The sequence below is a fragment of the Sceloporus undulatus genome, chromosome 1, assembly GCF_019175285.1.
Source record: "Sceloporus undulatus isolate JIND9_A2432 ecotype Alabama chromosome 1, SceUnd_v1.1, whole genome shotgun sequence".
NCBI classification, from domain to species: domain Eukaryota; kingdom Metazoa; phylum Chordata; class Lepidosauria; order Squamata; family Phrynosomatidae; genus Sceloporus; species Sceloporus undulatus.
In genome coordinates this window covers 41,453,541-41,471,451 of record NC_056522.1, presented here as the reverse complement: position 1 = coordinate 41,471,451, position 17,911 = coordinate 41,453,541, and the positions used below count along the sequence as shown (strand labels likewise).

At 40.1% G+C, this 17,911-nt stretch overlaps 1 protein-coding gene across 1 annotated transcript in view; it reads right to left on the bottom strand.

The window, feature by feature from the left end:
* The window catches only part of MARK1 (microtubule affinity regulating kinase 1), a 96,673-nt gene continuing 78,762 nt past the window's right edge, over positions 1-17,911 (bottom strand). Inside the window, exons 14-19 of the mRNA XM_042452223.1 lie at positions 15,960-15,977; positions 14,520-14,620; positions 11,834-11,995; positions 10,579-10,833; positions 5,283-5,327; positions 1-2,059 (exon numbers count right to left, since the gene is read on the bottom strand). Of these exons, the coding sequence (XP_042308157.1) occupies positions 1,705-2,059; positions 5,283-5,327; positions 10,579-10,833; positions 11,834-11,995; positions 14,520-14,620; positions 15,960-15,977 (936 nt within the window). The 3' untranslated portion in view covers positions 1-1,704. The remainder of the gene's footprint in view (positions 2,060-5,282; positions 5,328-10,578; positions 10,834-11,833; positions 11,996-14,519; positions 14,621-15,959; positions 15,978-17,911) is intronic.

Here is a 17,911-nt window from a genome sequence, read left to right as displayed (position 1 = left end):
TACTGTTCAAGTAAGTTTTAATAGAGTGCACCAGTGAATGTGAATTAGGATGACTTGCGTCAAAAAAAAATTTTTTTAAAGGAACACCAGATAAAAAGGGGTACAGTTCTTTCTGGCCAAAACACCATCCTTTTTTCTAAGGCAACAATACACGTTCATATCAGAACAGAACTGTTACAGAAGAGAGATCTACATCACAGTACAGTACAGCATGTCAAGTCCATCTGTCAGAAAGCCATTCTCCAGTGGCACATTTAGCTACATTTATAGCCTTCTAATTTTGGGTTACAGAGTTTACCACAGCTTCTTTTTTTGTGTTTTTGTGTTTTTAATAAAGTGATAATTTTGAATGACTTTTCTAATCTTTACAGGAGTGTGCAGATGGGGCCCATATGTTGAAATTACAGTAATTACGACATTAAATAACATTGCACAACCAACCGCTATGATTAATTCAGTACAAAATAACAAATATTAAAATGTACCAAGTACTAGTGGTTTTACAGAATTTATATCACTAATTATGAAGGAATTTTTCTTCTTCTTCCATAGGCAAATGCCTACACACAGCTTCACATTACAGGCATAAAGATGTGGAATAAATACAATAAAGTGGGCAAAATATTAAAAATAGACAAGTTATATGGGAACAAAATTCGTACAATCACAGAAGTAATAGTTCTATTGTTATAAACAATGTATGCTCAGCTGTAAAGTATATGAAACTGCATGTACTCTTGGGGAAGGGGAAATATTCAAAAAAACCAGTTAATTCCTGAGGTGGCAATTATTAGCTCTTACAATTGGTCAACATTTCAGAATACCTTGTGCTATGAAACAGTCTCAGTACAAAGATATATTTTCATAAAATGGGATTTGTACTCTTTTGAAGGCTGAAAATAATACTTCACATTATGGTGAATGAATATGAACTGTACTTCTGATCTGTTGCTACATTTGATTATGGGGTCACAAGAGCAAAACTTAAATTTGCAACTAAAATCGAATCAGAAATTTCCCATTTCCCAACATGTTCCAGAGGCCAGGGACTGAACTTCTTTTCCTCACTTTAAGTAGCAACACTGTAAACATATTTGCATTTTTCCCAACTAAACACTGTCTATGAAGAAGCACAAGAATGAAAGGGAACAAGGAAGAATTTTGTGTACAACAAAAAACCAACCTATTTTTTTATTAATTTAGTTTCAATATATGATTTGCTTAAAAATAATTAAAATTGTTCATGCTACAGTTGTGAAAACCCTTTTTGTGTATTTCTACTGTGGACATCATTTTTTAAAAAAAAAATGCATGATAGAGGTAAGAATTATAAAAAACCACAAAAAATGTAATGACCAGGAAGAATTTTTCAACTCAAAGCAAACACACTTCTGTGCTGATGGTTTAGATAACTATACAAGATCTGTATTTAAGCCTTCTTTTATACAACTCTATGAACATAAAACAATAGGAACGCTCTATATAATTACCTGTACATGTGAACGTAATTTCTTTAACTACAGTATTTTTTAAAGGTAGGTCATACTGAATGAAATTTTACAATTCAGAATAACTATGTATAACCTTATTGCAACAGGGACAATTTCTACATGGGGAGTTTCATAGGCCAATCATGTTAGGCATAACCAGTACATTCAAAATGTAAGCTTGAATCTTCCCTGATCCCAGAAATGTCATTGCTCTTTACAGTTTAAGCTCATTTGCTATTTTGGATGCAATGTTTTTAAAGGCAATTGAAGTCCCAGATATTCGCTTGAAGCGGACTCCATTGAGTGACAAGCGTGGCAATTTACACACTTCCATCTCCCACTGGACAAGGCTGTCCTGCCGTGCATCGCCATGAACGCAGAAAAGCAGGAACCTCTCTTTCTGTTCATAGTCACAGTTATTAGCATCTAACACTTTTCGAATCTCTCTCATCATATCATTTGGGTCCATGGAACTTGTTGTCTTCATACTCCAGGTGAATCTCAAAGACCGTGGCTTAGAATCTTTGCTTTCTTCCTTTTCTCTGTCTTTTGGTTCCCCGGAAGCACTCCTGAAAAAGGTAACAGTATTAAAATATACAAATATAGGAAATAAACTTAAGTTAGACAACTTCAAAATGTTACATTAAAACAGATCTTTGCTTAGAACTATGTTACTAGGTGGAGTCACAAACAGTTAGGATTCTTTAGAGTTTAACATTTGGCATCAATCACACACACCCAAAACATCTAATGGTCACACAAAACAGAAGGCAAGACACTCCATAAAAAGCAGGTGGCAAGTGTAAAAGAAGGCACCCTGTTTTTCCTGAGAAATATTATGTTCTTGTTTCTTTACATTGGGAGTTTATTTTACCAAAGTAAAGTTGGAAATCTGGAAAACAAAAGGAATAATCTTGGAAGACTTGTGTCTAAAATGCATCATTCTAGACAGTATATGAATTAAGAATATAAAACCATATACAGTAAGTGGGTTGTTTGCTCCTATTATGCAATTTAATGAACAAATCTTACAGTTTTTCCCTCCTCCAAATTCTACACTAAAGACCCATGGCAAAAGCCCCAAAACAATAAACACCACAGAAATGGCACTTGCAGAAATCATATTGAACTGTTGGTATCAAGAGTGTTTTTCACACCATTTGTAAATTCAGTTTGATCATTGACAGAGAACCCATTACCAAGTAGCATAAAGAATTTAATAAGCTTTTGGCAGACTTTTTCTCTGTGTTGTGATGTTATGGGAAAGGCAGGGGGTGGGCAGTCCAACTCTATACAAGTTTACTTGGAAATAAGCCCCACTAAGTTTAGTGCAGGTTATTCCCAAATTAGCCTGCATATAATTGCAGACTTAGTAAATTGCAGCCCTTTTGCATTACAGTTCCAGTTTCATCACAGTCTTTAACCTTATCTCATGAATTTTAAGATTCTCAGGGGAAGGCTTTTTCTCAGTTTCATACTTGGTAAGGACATGAGAGAGGGCCTTTTTAGTGGAATTCCTCACAAGGGAGGCTCTGTTGTCCATCTCCCTTCACCCAGGTCTCATTCTGATGGCTGTCAGAAATCTGTTTATTCCACTAAAAAGGCCCTCTCTCATGTCCTTTGCCCATTAAATTGATTGGACAATAATTTTTTAAAGGGCAGCAGGGGGTGCTATTTCTATTTTTACCACTACATTTTAAATTCATGTTTTCAATAGTATTGATCATTTAATTATTCTTTACTTTTGTCCTATAAATTGTTTTAGCTGTATTTTGTTTTAAAGCAGGCTGTAAAGTGCCTAGGTTCCCCTATAGAAAGATGGAAGTTAAATAAATGAATCAATCCTCAATATGCTTGTTGAGAAATATTCAGTGTCCATCAGCTAATATGCTGAATAGCTATGAGTATCTCTATAGTTGTGGAGCTAAGAACAGTGCCTCAACACAAGGAGGAATACTAAACTTTTATCACTACAGAATGTGTTTTAAGTCATAATATGCTGTGTTTGTGTAGACTGGTAAGGGGAGACTGTGGACCTCCACAGTTAAACTGCAACTCTCAGTAGCCCTTGTTGACACAGTCAATGGTGAAGTTGCAATTCAACATCATCTAGAGCAGGGATGGGCAACTGTGGAAGGCTAGGGGGCCACATTAGCTCTCTAGGATACCTTGGAGGGCTGCCCTTGTTCCCATAAAAATTTTGCTCTAGGGGTATGGGAGCATTTTCACCATGTTTCGAGTTTCAAAATAGGCCTCTCCTGGACCTACATTGCCCCTCTCCCCTGGGTGTGTGTGTGTGTGTGTGTGTGTGTGTGTGTGTGTGTGAATGTGGTGGAAATGCATCTCTCAACCTTTAGTGGACATTTTGGAGCATTTCAGGGCAAAAATATTTTTTAAAAAAAAATTGCAAAAGTAGTTTTTGACTCCTTGGTAGACTTCAAACATGGCAGAAATGCTCTCCATACCCCTTAGAGAGTGCATCTGGGGATAGTCTAGGGCAGAAAGGTATACCTTTGATTCTTGGGGGGGTTGCCCTTTGCCCACTTCTGATCTAGAAGGTCACAATTTCTCACCATTGACACAGAATATCTGAAACCTATTTATCATGGCCTGGATGGAAACAACCATTCAAACAGTTTCTAAGCCATCTGTAAAGCAAATCTACACCCCAACCATCTGACAAGCCAGTTCCTAAACAGAAAAAAACATCAGGGAAAAACTTCAAGCAAGGGGTTGGAAAGTGATGGTGAGTGTGTAGCTAAGCACTCCACTCTTCTTGGGTTGGCTGAAACCAGGTAAGAAGTGTCTGAATTGGACTTCACTCTCTCAGCTGAATGCTAGAAAACAAAGCTTTGATGTATATCTGAGTTTAGAAACCTGTAGCCCTTCAGCCAATGCTAGACTATAAATCCTATCATCTCTGGCTGTGTTGACCAGAGCTGTGCTGGCAAGTAGCTGTAGTCTAGCATCATTTTTTTTTCCTGATGTATGAAGTGAACTAGTTTCCAGTAAAAATAAATCCTTTAAAAAGCCTAAGAGTAGCTTTATGCCCAGACCAGATGATTCTATATGGAGTAGGACAAAAGAGGTGCCCCTGCCTGCCCCACACTGTACACTGAATGTAAGTCTACTCATGCATATGTGCAGGAGTGCAGGTCACACTTCCCTTCCCCTTGTTCAGCAAATGAAACAAAAATACCTGCATATGATTCTGTGTCTAAGAAGCCTGCACAGAGTTTGTTTTCACTTATCCCCAATTTCTGAACCAATTTGATCTGTGATAGTGATTTTACTTTATGTCTACACACACATGCTTTTTACCTTAAAAAGGACTTGCCTGAAGATTAAAATGTGACTTAATGTTTAGAAAAAGCAGAAGGGTAATGGCAGAGGTGCTTACTGATTTGGATTATTAGGCATATGATCTGATTTTCAGAATGAGTAAATAATTTGTTTGAATATTCAAATACATGAAAATATTTAAAGCTCTGGAGATATTTAAAGCTCCAAAGCTCTTGCAAATGTTTAGAAGGTAGCAGTACCAATGTGGACTCCTACTGTCTAAGAACTTGCAGAATGAAAGGTACTGATTTTTTAAGTTACATTAAATACTTAATTGTACTTAAGAGTATTTAAAGGAGAAACAGGACATTTAATTCATGCATAATACTTTTTAAAAGACAACTTATCCAGAGACTCCTCTGTTTTACACATTAATTTAAAGGCTTCCAAAATCATGAAATGAATAACACACAGGGACCTAGCAGCGAAGTATTAATAGTGGCTCCTCACCTTGAGGTGTCGGTTCTGCCACTGGCTTCGCCTTCACTTGGATCCCTCAAAACAAAGTTAAGGTCAAGATTTTAATAAATAATGTTTTTTTTTAAAAAATGAATCAAGAAAACCTGTATCTAGGACAACATTAAAATTATGGTTGAACAGATATTCAGCATGAAATTGTTTCTTACTGACATTTTAATCATTTTTTTCACACCTGCAGTTTACTTGTTCTTATGAAACCACAATTTATTTTCACCCTGAAGGGCAGCTTCAGTTTCTCAACTACTCACCCTTAATGTATTCCAGCCAACTAAAGTACCTTGAGATAATCAAAAGTCAGACAATATGTGTTTTCCATTGTCCTCACCCCAGCAACACATGGTAATGATGACAGCACCACCAACAATGATCCATCCCACATGGGGCTCATAAGGGTACTCAAATTTAACAGTAAAGTGTTAATAGTTAACATATAGCTTTGACATGAACTTATGCCATGATACTGCAGGCCATTTAGCAACTGTAGAGATTAATTTGTAAATCCAGGCTTTTAGATAGCACCTAAAACAGCACATCAATTTTCAATTTTCATTTTTTTACTCCTACTTAATAGTTTCCAAGGCCTTCAATTTTCAGCTGCATTTACAGAATGTATAGCTCATGTAAAAGCCATCATGGGGCTCAAAAGTCAAACTGAACAATATGTTGTTAAATTTGGTTTCAGCAAGAGTCTGGTCAAGTAGGCTCTGAACATTTCCCCTATGTAGTATTTATGTGAGGCTTCTGTATACTATATAGTACCAGTATGTTGCAATTTGATGATACTTTTAAAATATCCATCTCATACAAAACAATATCCCATATCAATAGATGTATGGACCATTAGTGCTGAATGAAATTTCTTAAGTCTATACAAACACATTTAGAAAATAACCCAGGAAAAATGATAACCAGCTATATAAGAATACTATCTTGTCTATATTAAAGCTGCAAAACTTGTAACCAATCAAGCCAAATATAGCAAATCTGCCAGGTATTCAAATAGAAATTAGCAAGTGAGCCCCACTCAAGGTGCACTGACTTGGAAATGAGTCAAACTAGCCTCATCCTCCGAAAAGATTTTCAAGACAGTCTGTACTGAGATTTTATAAAAATGCTTGGGCTCCCTATGACCCCCCCCCCATTTTAGTACTCAATTACTCCATGGGAACTCTGCAGAGGCATCTTGCTCCTGATGCATATCACACAGCAACTTGGAGCAAGGAGGGAAATATCCCCTTCTTCTTCCTGCAGCTGACAGAACATCCTCTACAAGGCAGAAAATTGTTTACTGGCTCAGATTAAAAATCCAAGATGGAGAAAAAATGAGACAATGGGGACACAGAGAAATAACACTGATCTTGAACCTGATATAAAAGCTGACAGGAGCATTCCAAGCCCTATTTCTAAGCCTAGAAACACAAATCATGGCAGTGTCAATACTGGCAATTTTCTTATTTTGTAATTCCAGGTAGGTATCCAAAGCAGATGTTTATAATGACCTAGATGTGTTGCCTATTTCAGCTTGGTAGGTCACAAATTGTACAGATCTGATCAATTACAAACTATTCCATACAAAATTATAACTTAAAAAAAACAATACATATAATCTTTACATAATATTAAATCATAATCATGGCAGTTTCCATGAAGTATTACTCATTACTAAACTGTTTTTAAGGAAGAACAGGTTGAGTCTCCCTTATCTGGAATTCCAAAATCCAAATTACTCAACAAGCCTAATTTTTTTCATTGGTGGCTAAGATAGAGACACTTTTGCTTTCTGATAATTCAGTGTACACAAACTTTGTTTCATGCACAAAATTATTAAAAATATTGCATACAACTAACTTCAGACTATGTGTATAAGGTGTAGATGAAATATACATAAAGAATAAAGAGCATTTTTCCACTTCTTATTCCTCCAAAGTGAGGGATATCTCTACAGATGCTGGACTGCAACCCCACCATCTGTAGTCAGCACAGCCAATTCTGAGGGACACTGGGAACTGCAGTTCAACAACCTCTGGAGGACAATACATTCACTATCCTTGTTTCGGATGGTACCTACGTGTTGCAGTAGGCACCATCATAGACCTAGTGTTCATTCTTGCGAGAGATCCTGCAGAATGTCATTTTACTTGAGATTTTATTTTCAAGAACATTGTCTATTATCAAAATTAAACCTTTTAGGTTAGAAAATGAAATTACTGTAACTATTACATAACTGACTAGGCGTTGGATTCATAAAATTACTTGAGACCAATGCATTATAGGCTCTATGCAGGAGTAATATTTGTATGGTTTATTTTAAAAAACAGAAGCAAAATTAGTTCTATTACAGTTTCCACTGCCAAACAGAAAGTTCCTCTGGGTGTGTGCATGTGTGTGTTGACTTTTAAATCAGTATCTTCACGCAACTTCAGGTTTCTTGAAATTTTAGGCAAGGATAGCTAACAATGAAAAGCTAATTGTATTTTATGTAAGATACAATGCTATTTTACATAAACTACATGGCCTGTGACTGGGTTCACTGAAGGATTCTAGTAATTTTAATTCATAAAAGCAACTTTTCCCTCTAAAGAATTAAAAATGTAAAAATGCTTGTGATAGAGAGCTGTCCTTGCCCTGTCCACCAAGCCACTCAAGAAGTGTGGATAGGGTTGGCTTGGAGTGGGAGAGAGGAATCATCTGGGGGGGAAAAAGTAAAGAATCTTGAACGAGCCTCTTCATGCAGCCCTCTTACACAAGCATTTTTGCACTTCTGATTCTCTAGAGGTAAAAGTTGGTTTTTTGGACTGAAATTAACAGAATCCCCTAGCGAACATGGCCACTGGCTAGCACTTCCTCGAATAAGGTTTATGTTATTTTGTCCTTCATAAATACCAATATAATAAAGCATGAAAAAAATGCTTTCAAAATACATGGAGACTTATTTCCTATACCAATTTCAGGCAGTATATTGTACCTGCTCTGTAAACTGAGAGCTGTACTTTTCTACTCTGATACTGAGAAAGTAGGTTCAAGCCTACAAAAGTTCAAACTACCAACTTCTCTCTTTCAGTTAGACTCAAAGATGCTACAAGATCCCTTTGTGTACATATTTATGCATAATTATTAAGATTCCCAGCAGCATACACATGCTTACACATGAAGGAAATTAACTATGCTAGAATCTATCTCTAGTGCAGTGATGGGCAAATATTGGTGCTTGATACATTAGCCAGCAGAACAAACGAAGAGGGAAGATGGGGGCTGCAGCTTGACAACATTTCAAGGGCCATACAGTCCTATCCGATTTAGTATTTGAAATCAATATTTTCATACACACTGGCCAAAGATCAAACGTCTGACAGCAATGCCTATTTTTACACCTACCCACCCCCACTATCCTCTTCATCCTCTGACTAGCTGAAAGTTTCTTAGCAGCATTGGGAGGAAGGAGTGACACAGATTTCTCATGTTGGGTTTTGGCAGTGTGTCCGAAGTAAAAATGCAATAAAACTTGAGCTGGGCAAGAGTGGAAAATCTGTTTTAACTAATACTATTGTATCCATATTTGAAGGGTATACGACAAAGGCAATGTAAATAGGTGCTGCCTCCAGAAACCCTTACGCCCTTTACAGACCGGCCTGAAAGGATGGCCTGGGGGCAGAGTTGGGGTGTGGCGTCCTCACGATGCATGCCCAACTCTGCCCCCCCAGGGTGCCTGACAGCATGTGCCACTCCAGACGGCGCACAGTGTCATGGCGTGCCTCTGCTGCTGCGTCCAGATGATGCAGTCCTGAAGGAGCACCATATAGCTGTGCTCAATGGCTATGGCACCATTTGAAGGGTGCAAAAAGGTGCCCATGAAAGGCTGGATCAGGGCTGCAGTGTGAGGTTGCTGTGGCCCCGATCTGGCTAGGAAAGGGACGACTGAAGGCTGCTCCTTTGGGGCTGTTTGTTGAACCCCATACTGAGTGTGTATATACAGTGAAACAGAAAGGGGAGAGCAGGTATGTCCGCCTCCCCACCAACCTCCAGTATTAAAAAAAAGCCCCATAGATCAAAATGGAAATCATAAGAAAACGGAGGCTGGTGAAAGAAAAAATAAATCCTTGGATGCATTTTGGAAGTAGTCTTCAAATGGTCTCTAGAACAGTGATGGCAAAACTTTTAAAAGGCCGAGTGGCCAAACTCAGTAGCATTACTGCACCGGGTGTCAACCACTGCCGGGGTGGAGGACTTCCGGGGGGAAAAACATGCAAGGAAAAAATGGAGGACCTAACCAAATAAAAGCTCAATACAAAAAAGACACTCATATAAATATTAAATCCATCCTTCTTAGTCCTGCTCATAACGGAGGACCTTTTGGAACCACTCCTGGACAGGAGGTTGAAATGGAGGTAGGTCTTGAAAAGGAGGAGAATCACCAGGAGGAAGTGTTGTATGGTTCATCAGGCAGCTATCCATCCTGGAAAGGGTCGTGGGGTGTGTGTGTTGATCCTTCAACCTTTTCCAGGATGGATAACTTCCCGATGAACCAGGCAGCTCTCCCTTCTGGAAAGGGCATGGGGGGGTCAACCCCCCAACCCTTTCCAGGATGGATAACTGCCTGGTGAACCAAGCAGCTCTCCCTCCTGGAAAGGGTTGTAGGGGTGTGTGTCGATCCCCCACTCCTTTCCTCCACCCTGAAAAGGGTTTCTCCCTCATGCGCATGCTCCACTCTCCTTCTCCCTCACTCCTCCTGGCCTCTGCAATGTGCCCTCAGAGAGGGCTTTGCATGTCCTTTCTAGCACGCATACCATGAGGGCTCTAAAAGGTCCAAAACCTTTTCATTTACTTATAAATGGTTCACCTGGTCTTGCTGATTTATTTCACTTGCACATTCTGTTAGTGATGAATAAAATGTTTGCTGAAACATGCTAAACTGCTATTTTTGTGTGGTGTAGAAACCTATCCCTATTCTTTGCATGTAAATTTTCTACTAAAGCAATGCCCAGGAACACATGCATTTTGTTAACTGAACTATACCTCTATCTCCATGATTTTCATCCCAACAGTTGCAATTAATTCACAAAGTTTACATTTCTATGAAAACTGGATTAATATCACAAATAACCATCATTACTATCTTATTTATTTGATTACACCTGGCGTGCATGAGTTCTCCAAGCAATTGCCCAACCAGGCATTAATCAAGGTGAGACCTGCTTAGTTTTAACAATGTAGCCTCATCTTTCACCTTTTAGGCTACACGGAAATGGAAACAATGACGTGTACTAACCTGCGGACAAATTTGGAAGTTATTTTGCTTATAATGCCAGTTGATGTCCCCCTTCTAGTTTGAGCAAATGTGCCTGTTTCATGTGATGGCGATGCAGGTGGTCCATTGTAAGTGGCATTGCGCCTCTCCCGTAGCTGCTCACCATGGAAAGTGCTTCGGCTTGAACTCCCCCGAGGAAAGCGGGTTCGGTCTGGAATGGTAGTGCTAATACTATGAGCAGACGGGGAAGCAGCAGGTGCTCTTTGAGTTGCACTGCTGAAAAGACAGGAGGAAGTTTGAAAGAGAGGGAAACAGTAACGGCCAAGTCAAAAGAAGCCTTTGCTACAGAGCAGTGCTTCTCACAACATGTATTCTGTATTAAAGGTTGCATCTTAACATTGTTTATGGAACTTGCCTTATGCTTTTGGGAGAATGTGGAATATACAGTATACTGCCCAAGTCTAAAAAGAGATCAAGAGCAATGGAATCTTGCACATTCTCTTGTGGAAAGAGGAGAGTTCTGAGAATAAATTTATGTTCCTGTCATTTAAAGTCCTATCACTATTTGAGGGGTTACATGGGAATTTTTCTTTCCAGGAATATCTCAAAAAGGAGGGAAACAAAGGACAAGAAAAAGAGAAGGGAAAAGGGAGTCAGTACTGGTTGATAATTTGTCAGAAAAATGTCTGCTATGGTGCATGTGTACATGCGAGTGTGCCAAAGCAAAATTTTGTGTTCAGAATTTCAGATTATGGCATGTTCCCACTGGACAACTTTGGTCTCTCAATCTTACCTTCTCCAAAGGTTTCTTGTGAGGATACAAGCAGATATCATGTGATAAAACTGAACAACACAAATACAGTAAAACGAAACTCCTTTTTCTCACCCCTCCCTTGGGCTAACGTTCCTTTCTTGAATCTGCACTCTTCCTTCCTTCACCCTATCTCTGGCTTGCCCTTCACTTAGCAACTTTCCAAGATCCCTTTTCAGACTGACTGCAGAAAGTTACTCCTGTTTCTAAGGCCAGTATAAATGGTTAATCCAAGACAATCTACCCTACAAACCACCTGAAAGCTTTGTTCACTGAACAGGTAAAATTACCATGAATATATCAACATTTTCACACTATCTCAGCTACTTAATGTTAAAGTCTGGAATTCCTCAAGAGCCCAGCAGCAATGCATGCTATGTCACATGTAATCAAATGTCTATGTGTTTTTGTTTGTTGTCTGAAAAGGCAAAGCACTATACATATGCAGCACACTTAAAAAAATACCTTGGTCGATAAGCTTCAGTGCCGTCTTTGATAGTTGGCAGCGTAGCTTTTATAGGGTGACCAGAGGCAGACATGGATTTTTGGTGTCGAGGCCGTGTTGATATTGCAGAGGATACAGCAGAGCTGGCAGAAGAAGTACTGGTTGCAGACATTTCTGTTAGGCTTTGTTCATGAGAAGAAAAGTGTCAAGAGGAGTATTTTGGGATAAGATATTCTAGTATCTAGTACAAATTTCAAATGTTTATGAAAAGCATATTTAAGTTAAGACATGATCACCATTTCACTTCCCCTGAAAAATGCTGCACAACTGCTTTGCATTGGCTCTATTTAGGCTGTAGGAATATAGTTTTAGGATGTAAGATTATCTGACCTCAAAACATATGGAAGGAACTTCCCCCCTCTGGTGATGCCTTTTCTTTATTTATTTGGGAAGAATGATAGCAAAAAACAGATGATATAAAAAGTGGCAGCATGAGAGCTAAGAAGCCCTAATGCCTGTCTTGATCCCCTGTCTTTCAACCTCTAACTAATTACCAAGCAATGTGGATAAGCAAGAATGTAGTGGGGGAGTACAATCACTCTGGGCAACAAGTGGAAGGGGTGCTGAATGGAGTTGGTGATTTGATGTTTGCTGAGTGGACTGTGACTGCAGTGAAACAGGCAGAAAAAGAGAAACAGTAAATGTCTTTAACTTTGGTTCCATTTACTTCAGATTAAGCATGACAAGTTTATTGTTGCTGTGTGCTTCCAAATCGTTTTTCACTACCCTAAGGCAAACCTATCATATGGCAAATTTCTTTAGAAGGGGGTTGTCACTGCCATCCTTGAAGGCTGAAAAACTGTGATTTGCTGTTGTTGTTGTGTGCCTTCAAGTCATTCCTAACTTATGGCGACCCTATCACAGGGTTTTCTTGGCATGATTTCTTCTGAGGAGGGTTGCCATAGCCTTTTCCTGAGACAAAGAGGGTATGACTTGCCCAAGGTCACCCAGTGCATTTCATGGCTGAGCTGGGAATTGAACCCTGGTCTCCAGTAGCAATCTAACACTCAAACCACTACACCATGCTGGCTGTCTTTGAATGACAAATACCATGAGTATTATAAATAACATAAAGGCAAACTGAACTGTCAGCAGAGCTGTGTTTATATACATATTAGTGGCGCCTCTCACACAGGGCACTATTTATCAGGGGCAGGCCCTATAGAGGAAAGAAGATGCTCTAAAAAAGGGAAATGATCTCCCACCAAATCACTAATTATTCACAGAAAATAATTATGAAAAAAAACTGTAATCATTTCCTTGATCAACCACAGTAGATGTTTTGCACTCACTGGTACAGATAGTCTAGTTGAATTAGCTTTACCACAATACTGTATTAAAAATCTAACTGTTGGTATTTTGAATGCTTCTAGTAATTATAAAATATAGCAAGAAGAGCAAGCCAAATTACAGATTCTGATGGAAAAGTAATTAACGCTCTGACAGCATGGCAACTACCGTATTTTCCGGCGTATAAGGCGACGGGGGGGGGGTATAAGACGACCTCCGAAGTCGCCCACCAGCAGCGTCCCTGGCCTCCCATGAGGGGGTCTCGTGGCAGCTGGAGGTGGCCTCTCTAGAGGCCTGAGAGAGGATCCGTGGCGGCTGGGCTCTCGCCGCCATTTTTCTCCCAAAAGGTGGTGGGGAAGCAGCTCCAGAGCCAGCCGGGCCAAGGAAAAGAGCCGGCCCCTTACTCCTCAGCTCTGCCGCCGCCGCCCGGAATCCTCCGCTCCTCCAGCGGCTTCCACAGAGGGCTTCTGAAGCCACTGGAGGATTGGAGGATCCCTGGCGGCGGCAGCACCGAGGAGTAAGGGACTGGCTCTTTTCCTTGGCCCAGACAGCTCTGGAGCCGCTTCCCCGCCACCTTTTGGGAGAAAAATGGCAGTGAGAGCCCAGCCACCGCGGATCCTCTCTCAGGCCTCCAGAGAGGCTCCCTCCAGCCGGCACGAGTGTCGGCTGGCTGGGAGAGGACCCAGCAAGGACCCCAGAGACAGGGAGGTGGCTATGCCATTCGCCTGTCTCTGGGGTCAAAATCTGGTGCATAAGCCAGGCTTAAAGAGTCGCCTTATATGCTGGAAAATACGGTATTTATCTTTCTGCTAGCTAGGATTTCATAATTTAAATATTTTGGCAGAGGAAATTATATTTCTCTCTGCTGCTTCTACCATACTCTACATAATCCTAAAATAGTTGCTTTTCTCTCTGCAAAAGCAAGCCAACAAACCTAATTCTCCCACTCTCAGAAATACCTATGGTTGAGGTAGGAGAAAGGGATGCACGGACCATTGACACAGATGAAAAAGAAAGAAAAAACATATAATTTTATTGCATTTCACCCAACACTATATTGTTTGCAGGGTAGGGGCTAGAATATGGCAGCTTCCACAAAAATACTAGACTGTTGCACATCAGAAAAATGAAGGCCGAGCCTTATAAATTAAGGCAGCACCAGGAGGTGATTATTACAGGCTAGACATGGCCCTCTTTAGCCCATGGGTTTTCATTTCCATCCGAAGCTGCAGGATATGTTAGAGTGACAGGTTTTGTTTTCCAGCCTTCTTGAAATTGCATAAAATGTACATTTTTTTACAGCCCAGTGACAATTCAATATGAATTCTTAGATTGTGGATGGGTCATGCTCAGCACCTGTTGTCTTTCCCATTCTGAATGGCAGAATACCGATCTGTAGACCGTTCACAGACGTAGGTGTTTCTTCTTGTCATGCTTGTCCCAGAAAACATATTATTCTAGAGAGGATAAAGACATGCAATTATGTGTAAATCCAACTAAAAATACATGACAGACTAAGAAAGCCTAAAGATATAGCACATTAGCAAATGCAAACATCCTCCCCTTAGCCCAGTAGTTTCTAATTTAAGTTAACTCGTGAAAAAACATTGCTCTATTATGTATTCTAACAAAGGTGCTAAAGGCACACACATGCCATCTCAAACCAGAACTTTTGCAGGGAAGTTGCTCCTAGAAAGAGCTGGTAGAACTGCTTCAAATGCAGAGGAGGGGCCCAGTTTGCAGAGACACAGAGGCAAGGGAACTCACATTTTTTAAAAAAGAGAAAACAGAACACATGACTTCTAGAAATTGCTCTTCCCAAGATGCATGGATTCAAACTGTTTGGGAATCTGACAAAAGAGCATTTAAGAAGAAAATAGCATTGGTGTGGAACTTAATTCTCTACTCTCAACAGCTATCACAGGGAGAATAAAAAAAAAGCATTAGCAGAAATTATTTTAAAGAATTCTTGTGCCAAATACTCAAAGCAATTTAGCTGGAAAAATGCCTAGAGGATTCTATACTGATATCAGATTTAAATTACGCAGTGTGTTAATACATATTTTGCCATTTAGGAGCTTTTTCATGTGGGCGCAGGGAAGGTTAAAGTTCTCCATCATGCTTTTATTTTTAAACTTACCATTATCCCATAGTGCTTAATAATAAAAAAAAAAATTCCATGAGTGCCAAACAATTTTCTTCTTCTTTTTTACCCTCTGTGGGTGGGTGGGATGTTGAATTTTTAAATAAAAGCCAGATGGTAGTTAATTACCAGGGAGAGGGCACACCATCACCACCATCACTCCTCCAGAGAAGAAAGATGTGTAATGTCCTATCATCCACTTGCGGGGTCTCACTTCCCCAAGAACTGTTGCCTGCCTGTCTACCTGCTGAAAAGATCAGACCAACTACATAACTGCAGAAGCAGGTTTCAGGCTCCTCAGGTACTGAGCCAGGAGGATTGCAATCCTCTGCTCCCCACCTAAGAGAGAATATAAGGGGCTGCCGGGGTAGCGGGGTCACTACTAGTGGGGGTCACTCCTACAGGAGTGGAACAAGGGCAAGGGCCAGATATTGTGTTAGGGAGTGGGGAGGAGGGTTTTGTCCTTTTAAAATTAGTTTTGTTCTTAAACTGTCTTGCAGGCAGCTAGGTATGGAGTATTCAGAGAATGGATGTAAGGACTTGATCTTGGATGAGCATACTGACCTGGCTTATATCATAGAGACCTGGCTGGATGATAGGTAGGGGGGAAGATTAACCTCTCCCAGCTTTGTCAACCCTGGCTTTCCATGGACAGCAGGTGGGGAGGTGGAGTTGCATCTCCCTCGCCAGGTAACTCATCCCACATTCTGCTGGGTATGAATATGTGTACTTAAAAGTGGATGGTTGGGACAGAATAGGGATTATGTTGATTTACCACCCACCCTGCTGCTCACCAGTCTCCCTTCTGAGCTGGCTGAGTTGGTCTCAGCGGTGGTGTTGGAGTCCCCTCAGTCAGTTCTGCATGAAACTGCTGGCAGAGGTCATCTGGAGTTATGGGGTTCAGTGTCACCAGTATGCAGATGACACACAATTTTATATCTCTTTTCCATCCGATTCGAAGAAAGCTGCCTCTGTACTGAACCAGTTTCTGCAGTCAAGAATGGACTGGATGAGGGTGAACAAATTGAAACCTGTTTACTGGGGCTGGTTACAGAGATCAAATGACACCTCTGTTGAAACCGCTGCATTGGCTACTGATCTGTTTCCAGGCAGATTTAAAGTGCTGGTTTTGACCTTTAACACCCTAAACAGTGTGGGTCCAGACTATCTCAAAGACCATATCTCCTTATATATCGAGTGTGTTAAGAGGAGGACTTTCTGACAGTCCCACTATCCTTGCAGGCATGGCTGATGAAGGCTCAGGAGAGAGTCTTCTCTGTGGCTGCTACTGCACTGTAGAACTCCCTTCCACAGGATGTCCAGTTGACCCCCTCCCTGCTCTTTTTCCACCAGTAGGTAAAGGCATTTTTATTTAGGTAGGCATTTGAACTTTGAATTCTAATTTTAATTGTGGAGCTATAGCATGTGTATAAGTGGTGTGCTGCTTTTATCTTTTACTGAAATTATGGTTTATGTATGTTTTCCTTATTTTTAGCTGTTTTTAAGCATGTTTTTAATAATATTGATGTTTAATTCCTTTTTAACTTTTGTAAATTAAACTTTTAGTGGCATCTTCTTTGGATTATTGTAAACTGCCTTAAATCTCATTTTTGGAAGGAAGGTGGGATATAAAACAAACAAGCAAGCAAACTGCATGATATGCATTTCAAGTTCCATGCAAATTACCCTCAGAGAACTCTGAACTATCTTTATCCTAGAAAATAAAGGCCTGGTCCAGGCATTGTGCAAGGCAGTTCATCTCAAGCAAGGATGGACAGCTGTGGATGATCTGGGGTCCACCCACTCCCAATTTTCCATACATATCCAGATATGCACACCTTACTACAAATGCCTTTAATCGGCAAAGAAAAATGGCTTCATTCAGACAGGCTTCTGAGGTATATTCATGAGGTGGCTTGGTTGTTTGTTATATAGGGTGGGTAGCATGGTTTTAGTATGGTTTTAATGCCTGTAATTTTATACTGTTTTTAGATGATACTTTGTTTTATTGTTCTATGTTTTTAGAATTGTTATTTGTGAGCCACCTTGGGTCCCTTTCAGGGAGAAAGCAGGATCGATATCAAATAAATAAATGACAATTTCAGCCTCCTCCACCCAAAGCCAATGAATACCAGGTTCTGTAGGCTATATTTCAGAGGAAGGAACTGACAAAACAACTTCATAGTATTCCTTGCCTAAGAAAAACATATGAAACTCATGACCTTGCCAATAAATTGACAGGTGATTTGAGGGTGGGCAGACACACACAGTGCAAGAAGGATTCGCTTTAAAAAGGGCAATTGCACTTCTGGATGTTTCTGGTACTGCAATTGTCCTTTCTGGGGTCTAACCTTTTCAGCGGTTGGGAGATGTTTCATACGCCATATTTTTATTTGTGAGCTGCCTTGGATCCCTTTCGGGGAGAAAGGCAGGACAGAAATCAAATAAATAATAAATAAATGACCATTTCAGCCTCCCCACACCCATATGTGGCTCGGAGATTGTGCAAAACTCTGAAAGCATAGTATGGAAGTGTGTAAGCTGAAACATTTCCACCATGTAGTGTGCAGTTTGGCTATACTGTACTCAGAAAACTTTCAGTCTT